The sequence below is a fragment of the Mytilus californianus genome, unplaced genomic scaffold, assembly GCF_021869535.1.
Source record: "Mytilus californianus isolate M0D057914Y unplaced genomic scaffold, xbMytCali1.0.p SCAF_7, whole genome shotgun sequence".
NCBI lineage: Eukaryota > Metazoa > Mollusca > Bivalvia > Mytilida > Mytilidae > Mytilus > Mytilus californianus.
Window position 1 is genome coordinate 41,409,107 of NW_026262723.1, and position 19,038 is coordinate 41,428,144.

Consider the following 19,038-nt stretch of genomic DNA (forward strand, 5'->3'; position numbering starts at 1 on the left):
TTGCTTTGACCTGTCCAAGAAATTATTTACTTAATTTAAGGTTTCAAATAGACAAGATACATTTGATTTTGTTTACAACTTGACTTGAATTGTGCTGTTATAGATTACAGTTGATTTCATGTATGTGCATCAGAATGGTGACTCGCTTGATAGTGACTAAAATTTATAAATTTCCTGAACTAAAAATAATTAATTCAGTGTTAGGTTCCATAAGGACAAGCTATTTGTCTTGTTTTAATTTTATTTATATAGTTTCAGTTGAAAATAAATACACCTTTGCATACCTTTGCTCACCTGTTCACACCTTTGCACACATTGACATGAAAAAAATAAACATTTCTTTTTCAGATATGAATTCTGTGGCTAGTTTTTTTAATTTTTCTTTGAGTGAATTTACAAAAGAACTCAATTCAATGACACCAAAAGAGTTAACAGTACAAAGAAATATAACAACTGATTTTCAAGATGTACAGACACAAGAAAGGTATTTAGGGAACTATTTTCTCAAATATTTAGAGAATGTACTTACTTACTAAATCCTCTTCTTGCATACTTCTCATGAGGCCATCACTAAAATCCTCCACTGTTGCATATCTTTTGCCTCTCTTTCTGCTTCTCTCAAGGTCATTCCTATGCTACTCAGTTTGCTTTCTATTGTGTGTTACCATGTTTGGGTGTCGTAATGGGTGTACCTTAATGACCAATAACAATAAAAAATCCCGTCAAATGACGTTAAAGGCAATTTTTGGTGCATGACAATAAAATGTTGTTTATGACAATACAAAATTAAACTAATTTTGACGATTCACGTTAAATTTTTTCCAAAAATAACGATAATCGATAATTATTTGAGACCTCTGACAAATCACAATAAGAATATTTTGACGCCTAACTGTAAAGGGCATTTCTACCCTTCATAGTTTCTTTTGGTCTTCCAAGAGTATATTAGAACCACTTAAATAATTGTAAGAAAAGTGTTGATTTTACTTAAGAACATCAAGGGAATTCTTTTATTTAGTTCTTCCATGTGCTTCAGATAAAGTAAAAAATTTAGTATTTTCACAAAAATTCTTTAAATTGCCTCTTTATGAATTCACGATAAAGCGTTCTTGCTCTTGATCTAGCTGTTCTTAGTTTGTATTTCTCAACTTCAAAAGTTTTTTTGAAAAGATCAAAGTTTAGTGTAGGTAAAAAACATTTTTATCAATAATCTGGCCATTGTTGCTACTCCTTCTACTTTTCAGAGATGGTTAAAGTGAGTCCAGGGAAAACTTACATTTCATCACATTAATTCATTACTTCAGTCTTTGAATAATAAAGATGGTTATTGATTGTCATTTGCTTAAGGATGTTCGCTCCTCTTATTTTTTAATTTTTGCCAGATATTCAGAATACTCTTGGTTTTATCCATGTAGTGCCATTAAAAGATATACTTGCTAACCCCTACTTTTCTTTTCATAGTTTTATGACATATAGTTTAAAAAGCCATATTTGAAAATGCTATAAAATGCTTGTTATTTTTTCATAATTTTTTAAAGAAAAAGGGTGCCAATGTAAAATGTATGAAAAGTCTAGAGAGAATTATTTCCGGCCAAATTTTCAATGGCTTATATCTAGAAAACAAGCACACAGACCCTTCATTTTTTTCTGCTTTTTATATGACCGTAAAAAAATTTTGCGATCGTATATTGGTATGACGTTGGCGTCGTCGTCATCGTCGTCGTCGTCCGAAGACACATTGGTTTTCGCACTCTAACTTTAGTTTAAGTGAATGGATCTCTATGAAATTTTACCATAAGGTTCAATACCACAAAAGGAAGGTTGGGATTGATTTTGGGGGTTATGGTACCAACAGTTAAGGAATTAGGGGCCAAAAATAAGCATTTTTGTAACTTCCAGACATAACTTGTGTGTTAGTGTATGGATCTCTCTGACATTGTACCTCAAGGTTCCATATCACAAAGGGAATGCTGGGATTGATTTTGGGGGTAATTGCCTCAAAATTTTAGGAATTAGGGGCAAAAAAAGGGGCAAAAAACAAGCATTTTTTTATATGGACAAATACTTTAGTACAAAACATAATTTAAAGCAGTGTAAGGGAGATAAATCAAATACATCATGTGAATTATCTCCCTTACACTGCTTTTAAATTATGTATAAAGTAATGGTTAATGAACAATTAAGACAATTTAAAACAGTGTAAGGGAGGTAATCCACATACAACGTTTTGATTACTTCCCTTACACTGCTTTTAAATTATGTTTAAAGAAATGCATATTTATAAAGGAAGACCAGTAAAAATATCTGCAAATGTTGCATCTTTTTTTTTTTTTACAAAAAAATCCATATGAAAGATTTGACACCATATTTTAAATTCTATTATAAAATAGATTAAGTTAGCACTATGGTAAATTTAAATGGGTAATTATGGTTGCAAATTCCATTGGAAATTTGAATTGATATTATTACCATATTTTGAGGGAAAGAATTTTTTGGGGGAAAAGGGGCGGGGGGGGGGGGGGGGGTGTGGTTTGGGTAAAAAGAAATTGTGGGGGGTCAATTTTTTCTCATTTCAGATTTCAGAAATTAAAAAGAATTATTCTTCAAATATTATTTTTTTTTCAAATTTCAAATATTGAAAAATTTCAAGAAGTAATCTTTAATTGCACAGTCTGGCGCATTAGATTTGTAAAATCTTTGACCACATTTATCTATTTGTTATGCCAAATCTGACCGTGTATTTAGATTTTTAATTTTGGGTCCAGTTTTCAAATTGGTCTACATTAAGGTCCAAAGGGTCCAAACTTTGTTTGATTTAAACAAAAATTGAATATATGGGATTTTTTGGTATGCTGAATCTAAACATGTATTTAGATTTTTGATTTCGGGCCCAGTTTTCAAGTTGGTCCAAATTGGGGTCCAAAATTAAACTTTTTTTGATTTCAACAAAAATTGAATATATGGGGTTCTTTGATATGCTGAATCTAACCATGTATTTAGATGTTTTATTTGTTGGCCCTGCTATCAAATTGGTTCATATTGAGGTCAAAAGGGTCCAAAATTAAACTTTGTTTTATTTCATCAAAAATTGAATTATTGGGATTCTTTGATATGCCAAATCTAACCGTGTATTTAGATTTTTAATTTTGGGTCCCGTTTTTTAAATTGGTCTACATTAAGGTCCAAAGGGTCCAAAATGAAACTTAGTTTGATTTTAACAAAAATTGAATTCTTGGGGTTCTTTGATATGCTGAATCTAAACATGTGTTTAGATTTTTGATTATGGGCCCAGTTTTCAAGTTGGTCCAAATCAGGGTCCAAAATTAAACTTTGTTTGATTTCAACAAAAATTGAATATATGGGGTTCTTTGGTATGCTGAATCTAACCATGTATTTTGATTTTTGGGCCCCGTTATCAAATTGGTCCACATTGAGGTCAAAAGGGTCCAAAATTAAACTTTGTTTGATTTCATCAAAAATTGAATTCTTTGGATTCTTTGATATGCTGAATCTAACCATGTATTTAGATTTTGGATATTGGACCATAATAGGTAAATTAAAAAATTTTAAGTTCTTAGACCACATTCATTCTGTGTCAGAAACCTATGCTGTGTCAAATATTTAATTACAATCCAAATTCAGAGCTGTATCAAACTTGAATGTTGTGTCCACACTTGCCCCAACTGTTCAGGGTTCGACCTCTGCGGTCGTATCAAGCTGCGCCCAGCGGAGCATTTTATTAGTTCCTATATTTATATACTATCAATTTATAACAGTCTTTTAAAAAGCTTGTTATTTTGAAACAAAGTTGCAAGTCCAACAGTGAAAAGAAGGAATTTTATTGCTCTTAAATTTATTATTTCAGCCTCTATGGCAAAATTGAGCAAGGAATAACATCAAATTATAATTTTTTTTTTAACTTTTGCCTTAAAATGATGATATATGTGCTCAGTTGTTACAATATTTTAAGATCTTGATTCATCTTTGGACTCACCAGTTTTGAAAATAATGAGTCCAGGACTCATGGACTTGCTGTAGTATTAACCCTGATTTAGCCTCAACGTTATCTATAATGTGAACTATCGAACATTAGAATTAATATGCAAGTGTATCTGGAGTGCTTCCTAATCCTAATACTTAAGAATTGTTGTCTGCTTTATTTCTTGTGGCAATTGTGCTTCAACTTCTTATTGAAATGATGGTGGTTAAATACATCTGACTATGAGTTCTGAAAATAATGAGACAAGGGCTCATGTGCTCTCCATCAGCAGTAATGTGTGATGAAGATGTAATGAAAGAAAATAAAAGATATAACAGATTACCAACATACTCAAAGAATTTGCTCTTCTCTAAAGTGGTAGTTTTCTAGTTAAGTTTGTCATAAAACATTACTTATTGCAAAATGTATTGGACTGCCATGCCTTTCCTGAGTCTGTCTGTCCGTCTGTCAATCACACTTTCATTTCCAGATGATAAATAGATAACTGCTTTGTAAAATTAATTGAAATTTAGCGAAATGTTTTGTACCACTAAGCAAAATCATGCGATCACTATCACCTCTCTGGTTTATTTATATCTTATGCTTTGCAGGTTTGATCCACATTGCAAAGACCAATACAGTCTGAATGTTGCAAAAAGACTAGAAAGACAAATTTCTTCTAAATTCTCTGGTGTACCTATATCAGTTTCAATTTCTCCTGCTGCCATAGGTGGTAAAACAAGGAATTTTATGAATAATCATAATACCTCCAAAAGAATTCAGAATTCTGAATTGCCATCCATCTGGTCTGTACAGGATGATTCAGAATTCCAATATGTAGAAAAAGTTTCACAGGTGTCTGAAACAGATTCATTTATGAACCACTTTCCTAAAGTTCGGAGTGTAGCAACAGACACAAAGACGAACACTTCATTGGGATTCTCAACGGTTACACCTCAAATTGCTCAGAAAGCTGCACAAAAGACATTTCAAACCATAGCACCAAAATTTACGCTGATATCTAGTGGAGTAGGTCAGACTTCAATTTCTCCAACTTATCTGAAAACAGCAGGAAACATAGCACTTCCTTTGATAAATAAAAATCAGAACAAGACAGCAAATGTGACACTTTCTTCGTCTAATACAGCTCCAAGAGCTGTAGTATTACTACTCCCAGGTAAAGCTGGTCAAAAAGATGTCTTGTTTTTTCCCACTGTGACAACACCTACCACAACTAATGATGTATCACCAGTACTGACAGCTCCACCTAAGTCAGGTCAGAACACAACGACTTCTACAATTCAGAATACAGCTTCTGGAAGTAGTTTAACTTTCACATACGACGTAAAAGCACAAAAAATAATACAGTGGGAACCAGATAAATCTGAACAGACAGTTTTAATGTTAAAGAAATCAAATTTTACTCCACATCCATCTCTCAGGACTTCATCTGCAGTTACAAAATTATCTTCAATAGTTTCTACAATGGGACCATCTACCAAACTTGTGAATTTAGCTCCAATTGTATCTAAAAAGTATCCACCAAGACTTCAAAATTCAGGTCCATCTGTTTATACAGTGTATCCTCCAACTAGACCCCACGATTCAGCATCAGTTATATCAACGGCCTGTTTATCTGCTGAAACTCAGAGTTCAACTCAATATGATGGTCAAAATTCAATTCAAACTGATATTCCTTATTCAGCTCAAACTGATACCTGGAATTTAACTCCTAGAGTATCAACATCTTCAAGAGTATCTGTAATGATCCCTTTAAGTGAAGCTCAGAACTTGATAAATACAATATCTTGGGACACAGTACCAATTTTAACACCAGTATCAGAAGAATTAGTTCAGGATACTGCATCAACAAGTTCTGAGAGCTTAGCATCAAGATGGTCTGAGATCATAGCATCAAGAAGGTCTGAAAACACTGCAGTGACAAGGTCTGAGAGTATAGCATCAACAAGGTCTGAGAGCACAGCAATAACAAGGTCTGAGAACACTGCATCAGCCAGGTTTGAGAGCACAGCATCAACAAGGACTGAGAGCACAGTAATAACATGGTCTGAGAGCACAGCATCAACAAGGACAGAGAGCACAGCATCAACAAGGTCTGAGAGTATAACATCAACAAGGTCTGAGAGCACAGAATCAGCATGCTCTGAGAGTATAGCATCAACAAGGTCTGAGAGCATTGCATCAACAAGGTCTGAGAGCACAGCGTCAATATGTAAACCATTTCCATTGGCATTATTTCCTAATGTAGCTGCATTACAGAACAAAGGAAATGGACTTCAGCCAGTTGAATCTACACACAATAATGTATCGCAATTGGGTGTCAGTCAAGTATCCTCTTCAATGAACCAGATGTCAACACTAAAACGTATCCTCCAATCTTTACATTATAGAGTCCCACCTTCAAACTCTGCATCAAATTTTGCTCAAAATCCTGTCACTGTTGCTAAGAATTCACCTTTTAGCATCGCTACGGTTCCTTCTAACACAGGTGAGAGTGTTAGTCAAGGACAAAAAGAAAGAACATCAAAAGCTAAACAGCAAATCACTGGAAAAAATGCTGCTGAAGTAAACCGATTAGATGCCTTTGCTGCAGGTGATGATGGTAATAATAAAAAACTAAAGCGGAAGTTCACTATGCAAGGTTTTAAGTTGAATGAAATACTCTGTACACGTAATAAAAGGAGAAAAGAAGCATTGGAAAAATGTTTAAAAATATCTAGAGAAGTATTAAATGACAATTCCTTTTCTGGTTCTATTCATTGCACTAGTAATCAATTAGAGGCTGATAATACATCTGTGTGTGCACAAGATAAGATGCAAACAGTGCTTTCTGCAAAAGACCAGATGCAAACAGTGGTTCTGGCAAAAGACCAGATGCAGACAGTGGTTGCTGCAGCAGACAGGACACTAACAGTAGTTTCCTCAAACAACCAGATACAAACATTGACTCCTGCAAAAGACCAGATGCGAACGGAGGTTTCTGCAATAGACCAGATGCAAGCAGTGCTTGCTGCTCATCTTATTTCCAAGGGAGATTATTGTGCAAAAACTTTAACAAATATGAAAGAAAAAGAACTGTCCCGGTCTCATAATACTGAGGTTAAAGTTGAGCCACTGGATAAAGAATATTTCCAGACTGAAATTTGTCAGCCAGAAGTTGTAATTGAGAATGTTGAGGGCACAGATTATTGCCAGTTATATAATGATAATAAAGGGAAATCCATACCACATACGAAATCTTGTTCATCTAGTGAGGAACATCTGTTAGTAGAAAGGAGGATTAAAGAAGAATATGTTCCAATGGAGAACAGCTCAGTGGTTTTTGAAAATATTCCAAGGGAAAGTATAGAAAGTGAACCCTTAAACATTAATTCAGGATTATTTTATTCATCTGAAACAGAATCTTGCCCATCAGATAATGGTTTTTACCCATCAGATGATGACATTTGCCAATCAGTTAAGGCTATTTGCCCATCAGTTAAGGATATTTGCCCATCAGTTAAGGACATTTGCCCATCAGTTAAGGATATTTGCCCATCAGTTAAGGATATTTGCCCATCAGTCACTATAACTACTGCTGACAGTTCTTTGTCTGTGAGAAATTTTCCATTTGGTAGGGACTGCAAAGAAGTAGGAAAAAGTAGGACGGAGGTTGTGAAAGTATCTGCAGAACGAAGGATGAGTTGGATAAAGAACCAATCATTACAGAGGAAAGATTTTGAAGGAGTGTACAAGATGCAGGTTCCATGTAGTGGAGAAACAAATGCTCAATTGTCTGACAACAGACAACAGCAATCAACCCAGGATATGTATGGTAAGAAAAAGAAATATCGTCCTATATATTCAGAAATTTTAGTATGTATTAATTATTGCAATTTTTGTAAAATGGACTAAAAGATTGAGGTATTGCGTTTTCAGGAAATGTTGCCTTCAGATATTTTTTTTTATTTTTAAACATATCCAGGCTGAAAATTTTGAAAAAAAATTTTTTTTTTATTAATTTCAAAATCTTCTGTGGTTTGTGAAGAATAACTTTTTATTTGTATCCCCCCTCAAGAAGTTAGGAGTATAAAGGAAACAATCTGTTTTTGCAGGTTTTATCTTGCACAGCAATGTCTATGAATGCCTTGGAGGGTTTAAATGATACATGTACTGGGTTTTATTGTTACCCATTAACAGATGATATTCATATATGTACTGTAAACCAACTTATTTTTGTGAATACTTAATTTTGTGTTTAGCCCTTTTTGTCAAAGTAATTTTATGTTTAGCCCTTTTTGGCAAAGTAATTTTATGTTTAGCCCTTTTTGGCAAAGTAATTTTATGTTTAGCCCTTTTTGGACAACTTTGCTGAGTGTTATTTTTCAGGATTTCTTATTCATGTTATGTCTTGCTGTACTTGTATGAGAAAAGATCCGTTTTACATATTTGTGTCAATTTGCATTGGCACTATTTTTCTACTCGCCAAAAATAAATCGCACACGAAATTAAGTTATATGGTGCTGTTATATGATGTCTGTCTGCAAGATCAAGACCACAAACATAGTTTCAAATAAGCAAAGTCTGACCAAGAGCTTTTGAATGCTCTGAGGGATATTTATTAGGAATTTTTGTTTGCAAGATCAAGATCAATACTCTCTGTACTAAGATGGGTACAAAGGTCAAAATTGTGTTAGCTTTGCTCCCAATATCTCATTAATTAATTATTTAATAACAAGGAGGTGAATAATAGTAATTTAAGTGTGCAGGCACATCTGTCTATCCATCTATACGAATGGGTTTTTCTCATTGTTGAAGATCGTGCGGTAACTTATAGTTGATTATTTCTGTGTCATTTGGTCTCTTGTGGACCCCGAGAGTTGTCTCATTGGCAATCATAATTTTCACTGAACTAGTACATATTTTTGTTTAGGGGCCAGCTAAAGCCCGCCTCCAGGTGTGGGATTTTCTTGCCTTGTTGAAGACCCATTGGTGAACTTGGGCCGTTTTCTGCTCTTTGGTCGGGTTGTTGTTTGTTTGACATATTCCCCATTTCCATTCTCAATATTATACCACATCTTCTTATTTTCATATGTACAGATTTTGCATAAAAATTCATGATATTTGATAACATGATGAGAAGTCATTTTGATAACTTTTTACAGTAACCTTTATGTTCATGGGAAGTGCTCAAATTTCCCAGCCTTAACCATTATGTACACTAAAAAGTAAAAGGTAAAATTAAAAAAGGTTTGGTCCTCAATTTATCACATTTTCCTGTCTGGTTATAACTTGCGCTCTATTTGTAATGTACAGATATCAGTTGGGGATTACAACTGAATTATCAAAATTGATTCAAATAAGGTTACAAGTTGTTTTTATGTCTATTTTATGTGTGAAATGTAAAAGATGAATTTACTAGCCAAATTTAAATGTGCCAAAAAATTCAGTGAGGTTAATTTTCATATTTGTTTTTTTTTTGTCTGCAGTATGATCTCTCTTAATTAACCTCAAATTTGCTCATTGGAATATTTTTAGTAATTTTATCTTTACCAGGAAATTAGTAAAAATAAACTAATCTATCATGAAAAATTTCAATTTTACAGTATTTGATTTTTGATGTTGAATTATTATGGTTATTAAATATGATTGTAGTATGTAAAGTAAAACAAGAACCTTTAGAGGAGACAGAAAAAGATGGTCAGCAGGAGCCAGAAAAAGATGGACAGCAGGAGCCAGAACCATTGAATAATACAGTATCGACAGGTACCAGTAAAAATATATTGTCATTTGCAAATCATGATGTGTTTGACATGAACAGCTACATATTGATAGGATATAATGTAAACCAACATATTTTTGGGTAACCTTTTTTCACAGATTTAACCATTTCTAACTGACTTTGCAGCAAATTATTTTTACAAGTTTAAAAAAAAAATTGTTGATGTTTATGTATATGAAAGAGGAGATCCAAGTTTGACTTTATGTAAAAAGTTGATATTCTAATATTTTTTCAGTACAGTATATGGCTGTTAATCTATAAAACATATCACCATAGATTGCACCTATTTCATGAGAATGTACCTCAAATAGTGCACAAAATCAGATTTATCATGCTTTGATTTTTATGTCATAGGGGTTTGACAAATGAAAAGAAGAATGTTTGCCTTTTTAGCTCACCTGGCCCACCGTCATCGTCTGTTAACTTTAACAAAAATCTTCTCCAAAAATACTGGGCTAAATTTAACCAAACTTGGCCACAATCATCATTGGGGTATCGAGTTTAAAAAATGTGTCTGATGACTCCTCCTGCCAACCAAGATGGCCGATATGGCTAAATATAGAACACAGGGGTAAAATTCAAGTTTTGTTTATTATTTTGAAAACCCTTATAAATAAAGAAAATCTGACTGGGCCAAAATGTTCAGAATGTTAAGTTCTACCAATTGTCCATATACGTCAAAACTGTCAGACAACTTCTTATAGGAGTTATTGCCCTAAAATTACTTATTTTACCATTTTTTATTCATTTTTATACGACCGCAAAAAAATTTTTGTGGTCGTATAATGGTATGACGTTGGCGTCGTCGTCCGAAGACGCATTAGTTTTCGCACTCTAACTTTAGTTTAAGTGAATGGATCTCTGTGAAATTTTACCATAAGGTTCAATACCACAAAAGGAAGGAGGGGATTGATTTTGGGGGTTATGGTATCAACAGTTAAGGAATTAGGGGCCAAAAAGGGGCCAAAAATAAGCATTTTCTAGTTTCCAGACAATAACTGTGGAACGGTGTATGGATCTCTCTGAAATTATACTACAAGTTTCCATACCACAAAGGGATGGTTAGGATTTGCTTTGGGGGGTTATGGCTCAAACTGTTTAAGAATTAGGGGCAAAAAAGGGGGAAAAAAAAGGTTGTCCTGGTTAATGGACAAATACTTTAGTAAAAAACATAATTTAAAGCAGTGTAAGGGAGATAAATCAAATACATCATTGAAATTATCTCCCTTACACTGCTTTTAAATTATGCATAAAGTAATGGTTAATGAACAATTAAGATAATTTAAAACAGTGTAAGGGAGGTAATCCAAATACAACGTTTTGGTTACTTCCCTTACACTGCTTTTAAATTATGTTTAAAGAAATGCATATTTATAAAGGAAGACCAGTAAAAATATCTGCAAATGTTGCATCTTTTTTTTTTACAAAAAAATCCATATGAAAGATTTGACACTATATTTTAAATTCTATTATAAAATAGATTAAGTTAGCACTATGGTAAATTTAAATGGGTAATTATGGTTGCAAACTCCATTGGAAATTTGAATTGAGATTATGACCATATCTTGAGGAAAGAATTTTTTTGGGGAAAAAAAGGGGGGGTAAAAAGAAATTGTTGGGGGTCAATTTTTTTCTCATTTCAGATTTCAGAAATTAAAAAGAATTATTCTTCAAATATTATTTTTTTTTCAAATTTCAAATATTGAAAAATTTCAAGAAGTAATCTTTAATTGCACAGTATGGTGCATTAGAAAAATCTTTGACCACATTTATTTATTTGTTATGCCAAATCTAACCGTGTATTTAGATTTTTAATTTTGGGTCCAGTTTTCAAATTGGTCTACATTAAGGTCCAAAGGGTCCAAAATTAAACTTTGTTTGATTTTAACAAAAATTGAATATATGGGGTTCTTTGATATGCTGAATTTAAACATGTATTTAGATTTTTGATTTTTGGCCCAGTTTTCAAGTTGGTCCAAATTGGGGTCCAAAATTAAACTTTGTTTGATTTCAACAAAAATTGAATATATGGGGTTCTTTGATATGCTGGATCTAACCATGTATTTAGATTTTTTATTTGTGGACCCCACTATCAAATGGTTCATATTGAGGTCAAAAGGGTCCAAAATTAAACTTTGTTTGATTTCATCAAAAATTGAATTATTGGGGTTCTTTGATATGCCAAATCTAACCGTGTATTTAGATTTTTAATTTTGGGTCCCGTTTTTTAAATTGGTCTACATTAAGGTCCAAAGGGTACAAAATTAAACTTAGTTTGATTTTAACAAAAATTGAATGTTTGGGGTTCTTTGATATGCTGAATCTAAACATGTTTTTAGATTTTTGATTATGGGCCCAGTTTTCAAGTTTGTCCAAGTTGGGGTCCAAAATTAAACTTTGTTTGATTTCAACAAAAATTGAATATATGGGGTTCTTTGATATGCTGAATCTAAACGTGTATTTAGATTTTAGATTTTTGGCCCAGTTTTCAAGTTGGTCCAAATTGGGGTCCAAAATTAAACTTTGTTTGATTTCAACAAAAATTGAATATATGGGGTTTTTTGATATGCTGAATCTAACCATGTATTTAGATTTTTTATTTGTGGGCCCGCTATCAAATTGGTTCATATTGAGGTCAAAAGGGTCCAAAATTAAACTTTGTTTGATTTCATCAAAAATTGAATTATTGGGGTTCTTTGATATGCCAAATCTAACCGTGTTTTTAGATTTTTAATTTTGGGTCCTGTTTTTTAAATTGGTCTACATTAAGGTCACTACACATTGGTTTTCGCACTCTAACTTTAGTTTAAGTGAATGGATCTTTTTGAAATTTTACCATAAGGTTAAATACCACAAAAGAAAGGTTGGGATTGATTTTGGGGGTTATGGTACCAACAGTTAAGGGATTAGGGGCCAAAAAGGGGCCAAAAATAAGCATTTTCTAGTTTCCAGATAATAACTGTGGAACAGTGTATGGATCTCTCTGAAATTATACTACAAGTTTCCATACCACAAAGGGATGGTTAGGATTTGCTTTGGGGGGTTATGGCTCAAACCGTTTAGGAATTAGGGGCAAAAAAGGGGGAAAAACAAGGTTGTCCTGGTTAATGGACAAATACTTTAGTACAAAACATAATTTAAAGCAGTGTAAGGGAGATAAATCAAATACATCATTGAAATTATCTCCCTTACACTGCTTTTAAATTATGTATAAAGTAATGGTTAATGAACAATAAAGATAATTTAAAACAGTGTAAGGGAGGTAATCCAAATACAACGTTTTGGTTACTTCCCTTACACTGCTTTTAAATTATGTTTAAAGAAATGCATATTTATAAAGGAAGACCAGTAAAAATATCTGCAAATGTTGCATCATTTTATTTTACAAAAAAATCCATATGAAAGATTTGACACTATATTTTTAATTCTATTATAAAATAGATTAAGTTAACACTATGGTAAAATTAAATGGGTAATTATGGTTGCCAACTCCATTGGAAATTTGAATTGAGATTATGACCATATCTTGAGGGAAAGAATTTTTTTGGGGAAAAAAGGGGGGGGGGATAAAAAGAAATTGTGGGGGGTCAATTTTTTCTCATTTCAGATTTCAGAAATTAAAAGAATTATTCTTCATAAAATTATTTTTTTTTTAAATTTCAAATATTGAAAAATTTCAAGAAGTAATCTTTAATTGCACAGTATGGCGCATTAGATTTGTAAAATCTTTGATCACATTTATTTATTTGTTATGCCGAATCTAACAGTGTATTTAGATTTTTAATTTTGGGTCCAGTTTTCAAAATAGTCTACATTAAGGTCCAAAGGGTCCAAAATTAAGCTTTGTTTGATTTTAGCAAAAATTGAATATATGAGGTTCTTTGATATGCTGAATCTAAACATGTATTTAGATTTTTGATTTTTGGCCCAGTTTTCAAGTTGGTCCAAATTGGGGTCCAAAATTAAACTTTGTTTGATTTCAACAAAAATTGAATATATGGGGTTCTTTGATATGCTGAATCTAACCATGTATTTAGATTTTTTATTTGTGGACCCCGTTATCAAATTGGTTCATATTGAGGTCAAAAGGGTCCAAAATTAAACTTTGTTTGATTTCATCTAAAATTGAATTATTGGGGCTCTTTGATATTCCAAATCTAACCGTGTATTTAGATTTTTAATTTTGGTTCCTGTTTTTATACGACCGCAAAAATTAAAAATTTTTTGGTCGTATATTGGTATGACGTTGGCGTCGTCGTCGTCGTCGTCGTCGTCGTCGTCGTCTGGCGTCGTCCGGCGTCGTCCGAAGACACATTGGTTTTCGCACTCTAACTTTAGTTTAAGTGAATGGATCTCCATGAAATTTTACCATAAGGTTCAATACCACGAAAGGAAGGTTGGGATTGATTTTGGGGGTTATGGTACCAACAGTTAATGAATTAGGGGCCAAAAATAAGCATTTTTGTAACTTCCAGACAATAACTTGTGTGTAAGTGTATGGATCTCTCTGACATTGTACCACAAGGTTCCATATCACAAAGGGAAGGCTGTAATTGATTTTGGGGGTAATTGCCTCAAAATTTTAGGAATTAGGGGCCAAAAAAGGGGCAAAAAACAAGCATTTTTCTAGTTTCATTACAATAACTTGTGTGTAAGTGTTTGGATATTTCTGAAATTGTACTACAAGGTTCCATATCACAAAGGGAAAGCTGGAATTGAGTTTGGGGGTAATTGCCCGAAACGTTTAGGAATTGGGGGCCAAAAAGGGGCCAAAAATAAGCATTTTTCTAGTTTCCAGACAATAACTTGTGTTCAAGTGTATGGATCTCTCTGAAACTGTACTGCAAGGTACCATACCACAAAGGGAAGGCTGGGATTGAGTTTGGGGGTGATGAATCATAATGGGGTTCAAAAAATTTGGGGGGGGGGGGGGTTTCTTTTTTTCCTTTTTTTTTTTCTTTTAAAATTTTCCATTTTAAGTTGGTTATTTCTGATTTATATTTAAAAGCAAATAATAATGATATGGTAGGAGATACACACCAAACAGGATGTGTAAATTATTATATAATAAGTATTGTGCGATAGCAAGAAATTTTCAATTGCACAGTATTGCACAATAGCAAGAAATCTTCAATTGCACAGTATTGCGCAATAGCAAGAAATCTTCAATTGCACAGAATTGCGCAATAGCAAGAAATATCCAATAGCACAATATTGAGCAATAGCAAGAAATTGTCAATTGTACAGTATTGCGCAATAGCAAGAAATATTCAATTGCACAGTATTGTGCAAAAGAAGATACTTCATATAAACTGCTTATTTCTTGATCAATTTCAATGGGGTTTTATTCTTGAATTCTTGGGATTCTTTAATATGCTGAATCTAACCGTGTATTAAGATTTTGGATTTTGGGCCCCGTTTTTAAATTGGTCCACATTGAGGTCCAAAGGGTCCAAAATTTAACTTTGTTTGATTTCATCAAAAATTGAATTATTGGGGTTCTTTGATATGCCGAATCTAACCGTGTATTTAGATTCATAATTTTTGGTTCCGTTTTCAAATTGGTCTACATTAAGGTCCAAAGGTCCAAAATTAAACTTAGTTTGATTTTAACAAAAATTGAATTTTTAGGGTTCTTTGATATGCTGAATCTAAACATGTATTTAGATTTTTGATTATGGGCCCAGTTTTCAAGTTGGTCCAAATCGGGGTCCAAAATTAAACTTTGTTTGATTTCAACAAAAATTGAATATATGGGGTTCTTTGATATGCTGAATCTAACCATGTATTTAGATTTTTGATTTTTGGGCCCCGTTATCAACTTTGTCCACATTGAGATCAAAAGGGTCCAAAATTAAACTTTGTTTGATTTCATCAAAAATTGAATTCTTCGGGTTCTTTGATATGGTGAATCTAACCGTGTATTAAGTTTTTGGATTTTGGGCCCCGTTTTTAAATTGGTCCACATTGAGGTCCAAAGGGTCCAAAATTTAACTTTGTTTGATTTCATCAAAAATTGAATTATTGGGGTTCTTTGATATGCCGAATCTAACCGTGTATTTAGATTTTTAATTTTGGTTCCATTTTCAAATTGGTCTACGTTAAGGTCCAAAGGGTCCAAAATTAAACTTAGTTTGATTTTAACAAAAATTGAATTTTTAGGGTTCTTTGATATGCTGAATCTAAACATGTATTTAGATTTTTGATTATGGGCCCAGTTTTCAAGTTGGTCCAAATCGGGGTCCAAAATTAAACTTTGTTTGATTTCAACAAAAAATGAATATATGGGGTTCTTTGATATGCTGAATCTAACCATGTATTTAGATTTTTGATTTTTGGGCCCCGTTATCAACTTTGTCCACATTGAGATCAAAAGGGTCCAAAATTAAACTTTGTTTGATTTCATCAAAAATTGAATTCTTCGGGTTCTTTGATATGCTGAATCTAACTGTGTATTAAGTTTTTGGATTTTGGGCCCCGTTTTTAAATTGGTCCACATTGAGGTCCAAAGGGTCCAAAATTTAACTTTGTTTGATTTCATCAAAAATTGAATTATTGGGGTTCTTTGATATGCCGAATCTAACCGTGTATTTAGATTCTTAATTTTTGGTTCTGTTTTCAAATTGGTCTACGTTAAGGTCCAAAGGGTCCAAAATTAAACTTAGTTTGATTTTAACAAAAATTGAATTTTTAGGGTTCTTTGATATGCTGAATCTAAACATGTATTTAGATTTTTGACTATGGGCCCAGTTTTCAAGTTGGTCCAAATCGGGGTCCAAAATTAAACTTTGTTTGATTTCAATAAAAATTGAATATATGGGGTTCTTTGATATGCTGAATCTAACCATGTATTTAGATTTTTGATTTTTGGGCCCCGTTATCAACTTTGTCCACATTGAGATCAAAAGGGTCCAAAATTAAACTTTGTTTGATTTCATCAAAAATTGAATTCTTCGGGTTCTTTGATATGCTGAATCTAACCATGTATTTAGATTTTGGATATTGGACCATAATAGGTGAATGTCCAATTTAAAATTTTTAAGTTCTTAGACCACATTCATTCTGTGTCAGAAACCTATGCTGTGTCAAATATTTAATCACAATCCAAATTCAGAGCTGTATCAAGCTTGAATGTTGTGTCCATACTTGCCCCAACTGTTCAGGGTTCGACCTCTGCGGTCGTATCAAGCTGCGCCCTGCGGAGCATTTTATTTAAATTGGTCTACATTCAGGTCCAAAGGGTCCAAAATTAAACTTAGTTTGATTTTAACAAAAACTGAATTCTTGGAGTTCTTTGATATGCTGAATCTAAACATGTGTTTAGATTTTTATACGACCGCAAAAAAATTTTTGTGGTCGTATATTGGTATGACGTTGGCGTCGTCGTCGTCGTCGTCCGAATACACATTGGTTTTCGCACTCTAACTTTAGTTTAAGTGAATGGATCTTTTTGAAATTTTACCATAAGGTTAAATACCACAAAAGAAAGGTTGGGATTGATTTTGGGGGTTATGGTACCAACAGTTAAGGGATTAGGGGCCAAAAAGGGGCCAAAAATAAGCATTTTCTAGTTTCCAGATAATAACTGTGGAACAGTGTATGGATCTCTCTGAAATTATACTACAAGTTTCCATACCACAAAGGGATGGTTAGGATTTGCTTTGGGGGGTTATGGCTCAAACCGTTTAGGAATTAGGGGCAAAAAAGGGGGGAAAACAAGGTTGTCCTGGTTAATGGACAAATACTTTAGTACAAAACATAATTTAAAGCAGTGTAAGGGAGATAAATCAAATACATCATTGAAATTATCTCCCTTACACTGCTTTTAAATTATGTATAAAGTAATGGTTAATGAACAATAAAGATAATTTAAAACAGTGTAAGGGAGGTAATCCAAATACAACGTTTTGGTTACTTCCCTTACACTGCTTTTAAATTATGTTTAAAGAAATGCATATTTATAAAGGAAGACCAGTAAAAATATCTGCAAATGTTGCATCATTTTATTTTACAATAAAATCCATATGAAAGATTTGACACTATATTTTTAATTCTATTATAAAATAGATTAAGTTAACACTATGGTAAAATTAAATGGGTAATTATGGTTGCCAACTCCATTGGAAATTTGAATTGAGATTATGACCATATCTTGAGGGAAAGAATTTTTTTGGGGAAAAAAGGGGGGGGGGATAAAAAGAAATTGTGGGGGGTCAATTTTTTCTCATTTCAGATTTCAGAAATTAAAAAGAATTATTCTTCAAATATTATTTTTTTTTCAAATTTCAAATATTGAAAAATTTCAAGAAGTAATCTTTAATTGCACAGTATGGCGCATTAGATTTGTAAAATCTTTGATCACATTTATTTATTTGTTATGCCGAATCTAACAGTGTATTTAGATTTTTAATTTTGGGTCCAGTTTTCAAAATAGTCTACATTAAGGTCCAAAGGGTCCAAAATTAAGCTTTGTTTGATTTTAGCAAAAATTGAATATATGAGGTTCTTTGATATGCTGAATCTAAACATGTATTTAGATTTTTGATTTTTGGCCCAGTTTTCAAGTTGGTCCAAATTGGGGTCCAAAATTAAACTTTGTTTGATTTCAACAAAAATTGAATATATGGGGTTCTTTGATATGCTGAATCTAACCATGTATTTAGATTTTTTATTTGTGGACCCCGTTATCAAATTGGTTCATATTGAGGTCAAAAGGGTCCAAAATTAAACTTTGTTTGATTTCATCTAAAATTGAATTATTGGGGCTCTTTGATATTCCAAATCTAACCGTGTATTTAGATTTTTAATTTTGGTTCCTGTTTTTTAAATTGGTCTACATTCATATCCAAAGGGTCCAAAATTAAACTTAGTTTGATTTTAACAAAAACTGAATTCTTGGAGTTCTTTGATATGCTGAATCTAAACATGTGTTTAGATTTTTGATTATGGGCCCAGTTTTCAAGTTGGTCCAAGATAGGGTCCGGTATTTAAACTTTGTTTGATTTCAACAAAAATTGAATATATGGGGTTCTTTGATATGCTGAATCTAAACATTTATTTAGATTTTTGATTATGGGCCCAGTTTTCAAGTTGGTCCAAATTGGGGTCCAAAATCAAACTTTTTTTGATTTCAACAAAAATTGAATATATGAGGTTCTTTGATATGCTGAATCTAACCATGTATTTAGATTTTTTATTTGTAGGCCCCGCTATCAAATTGGTTCATATTGAGGTCAAAAGGGTCCAAATTAAACTTTGTTTGATTTCATCAAAAATT

General features: G+C 32.8%; 1 protein-coding gene across 12 annotated transcripts in view; it reads left to right on the top strand.

The window, feature by feature from the left end:
• The window catches only part of LOC127709456 (uncharacterized), an 85,455-nt gene that overhangs the window by 14,690 nt on the left and 51,727 nt on the right, over positions 1–19,038 (top strand). For all 12 annotated transcript variants that reach the window (XM_052215008.1, XM_052215007.1, XM_052215011.1 and 9 more), the window contains exons 6-8: positions 349–484; positions 4,591–7,814; positions 9,635–9,745. In XM_052215008.1, the coding sequence (XP_052070968.1) occupies positions 349–484; positions 4,591–7,814; positions 9,635–9,745 (3,471 nt within the window). The remainder of the gene's footprint in view (positions 1–348; positions 485–4,590; positions 7,815–9,634; positions 9,746–19,038) is intronic.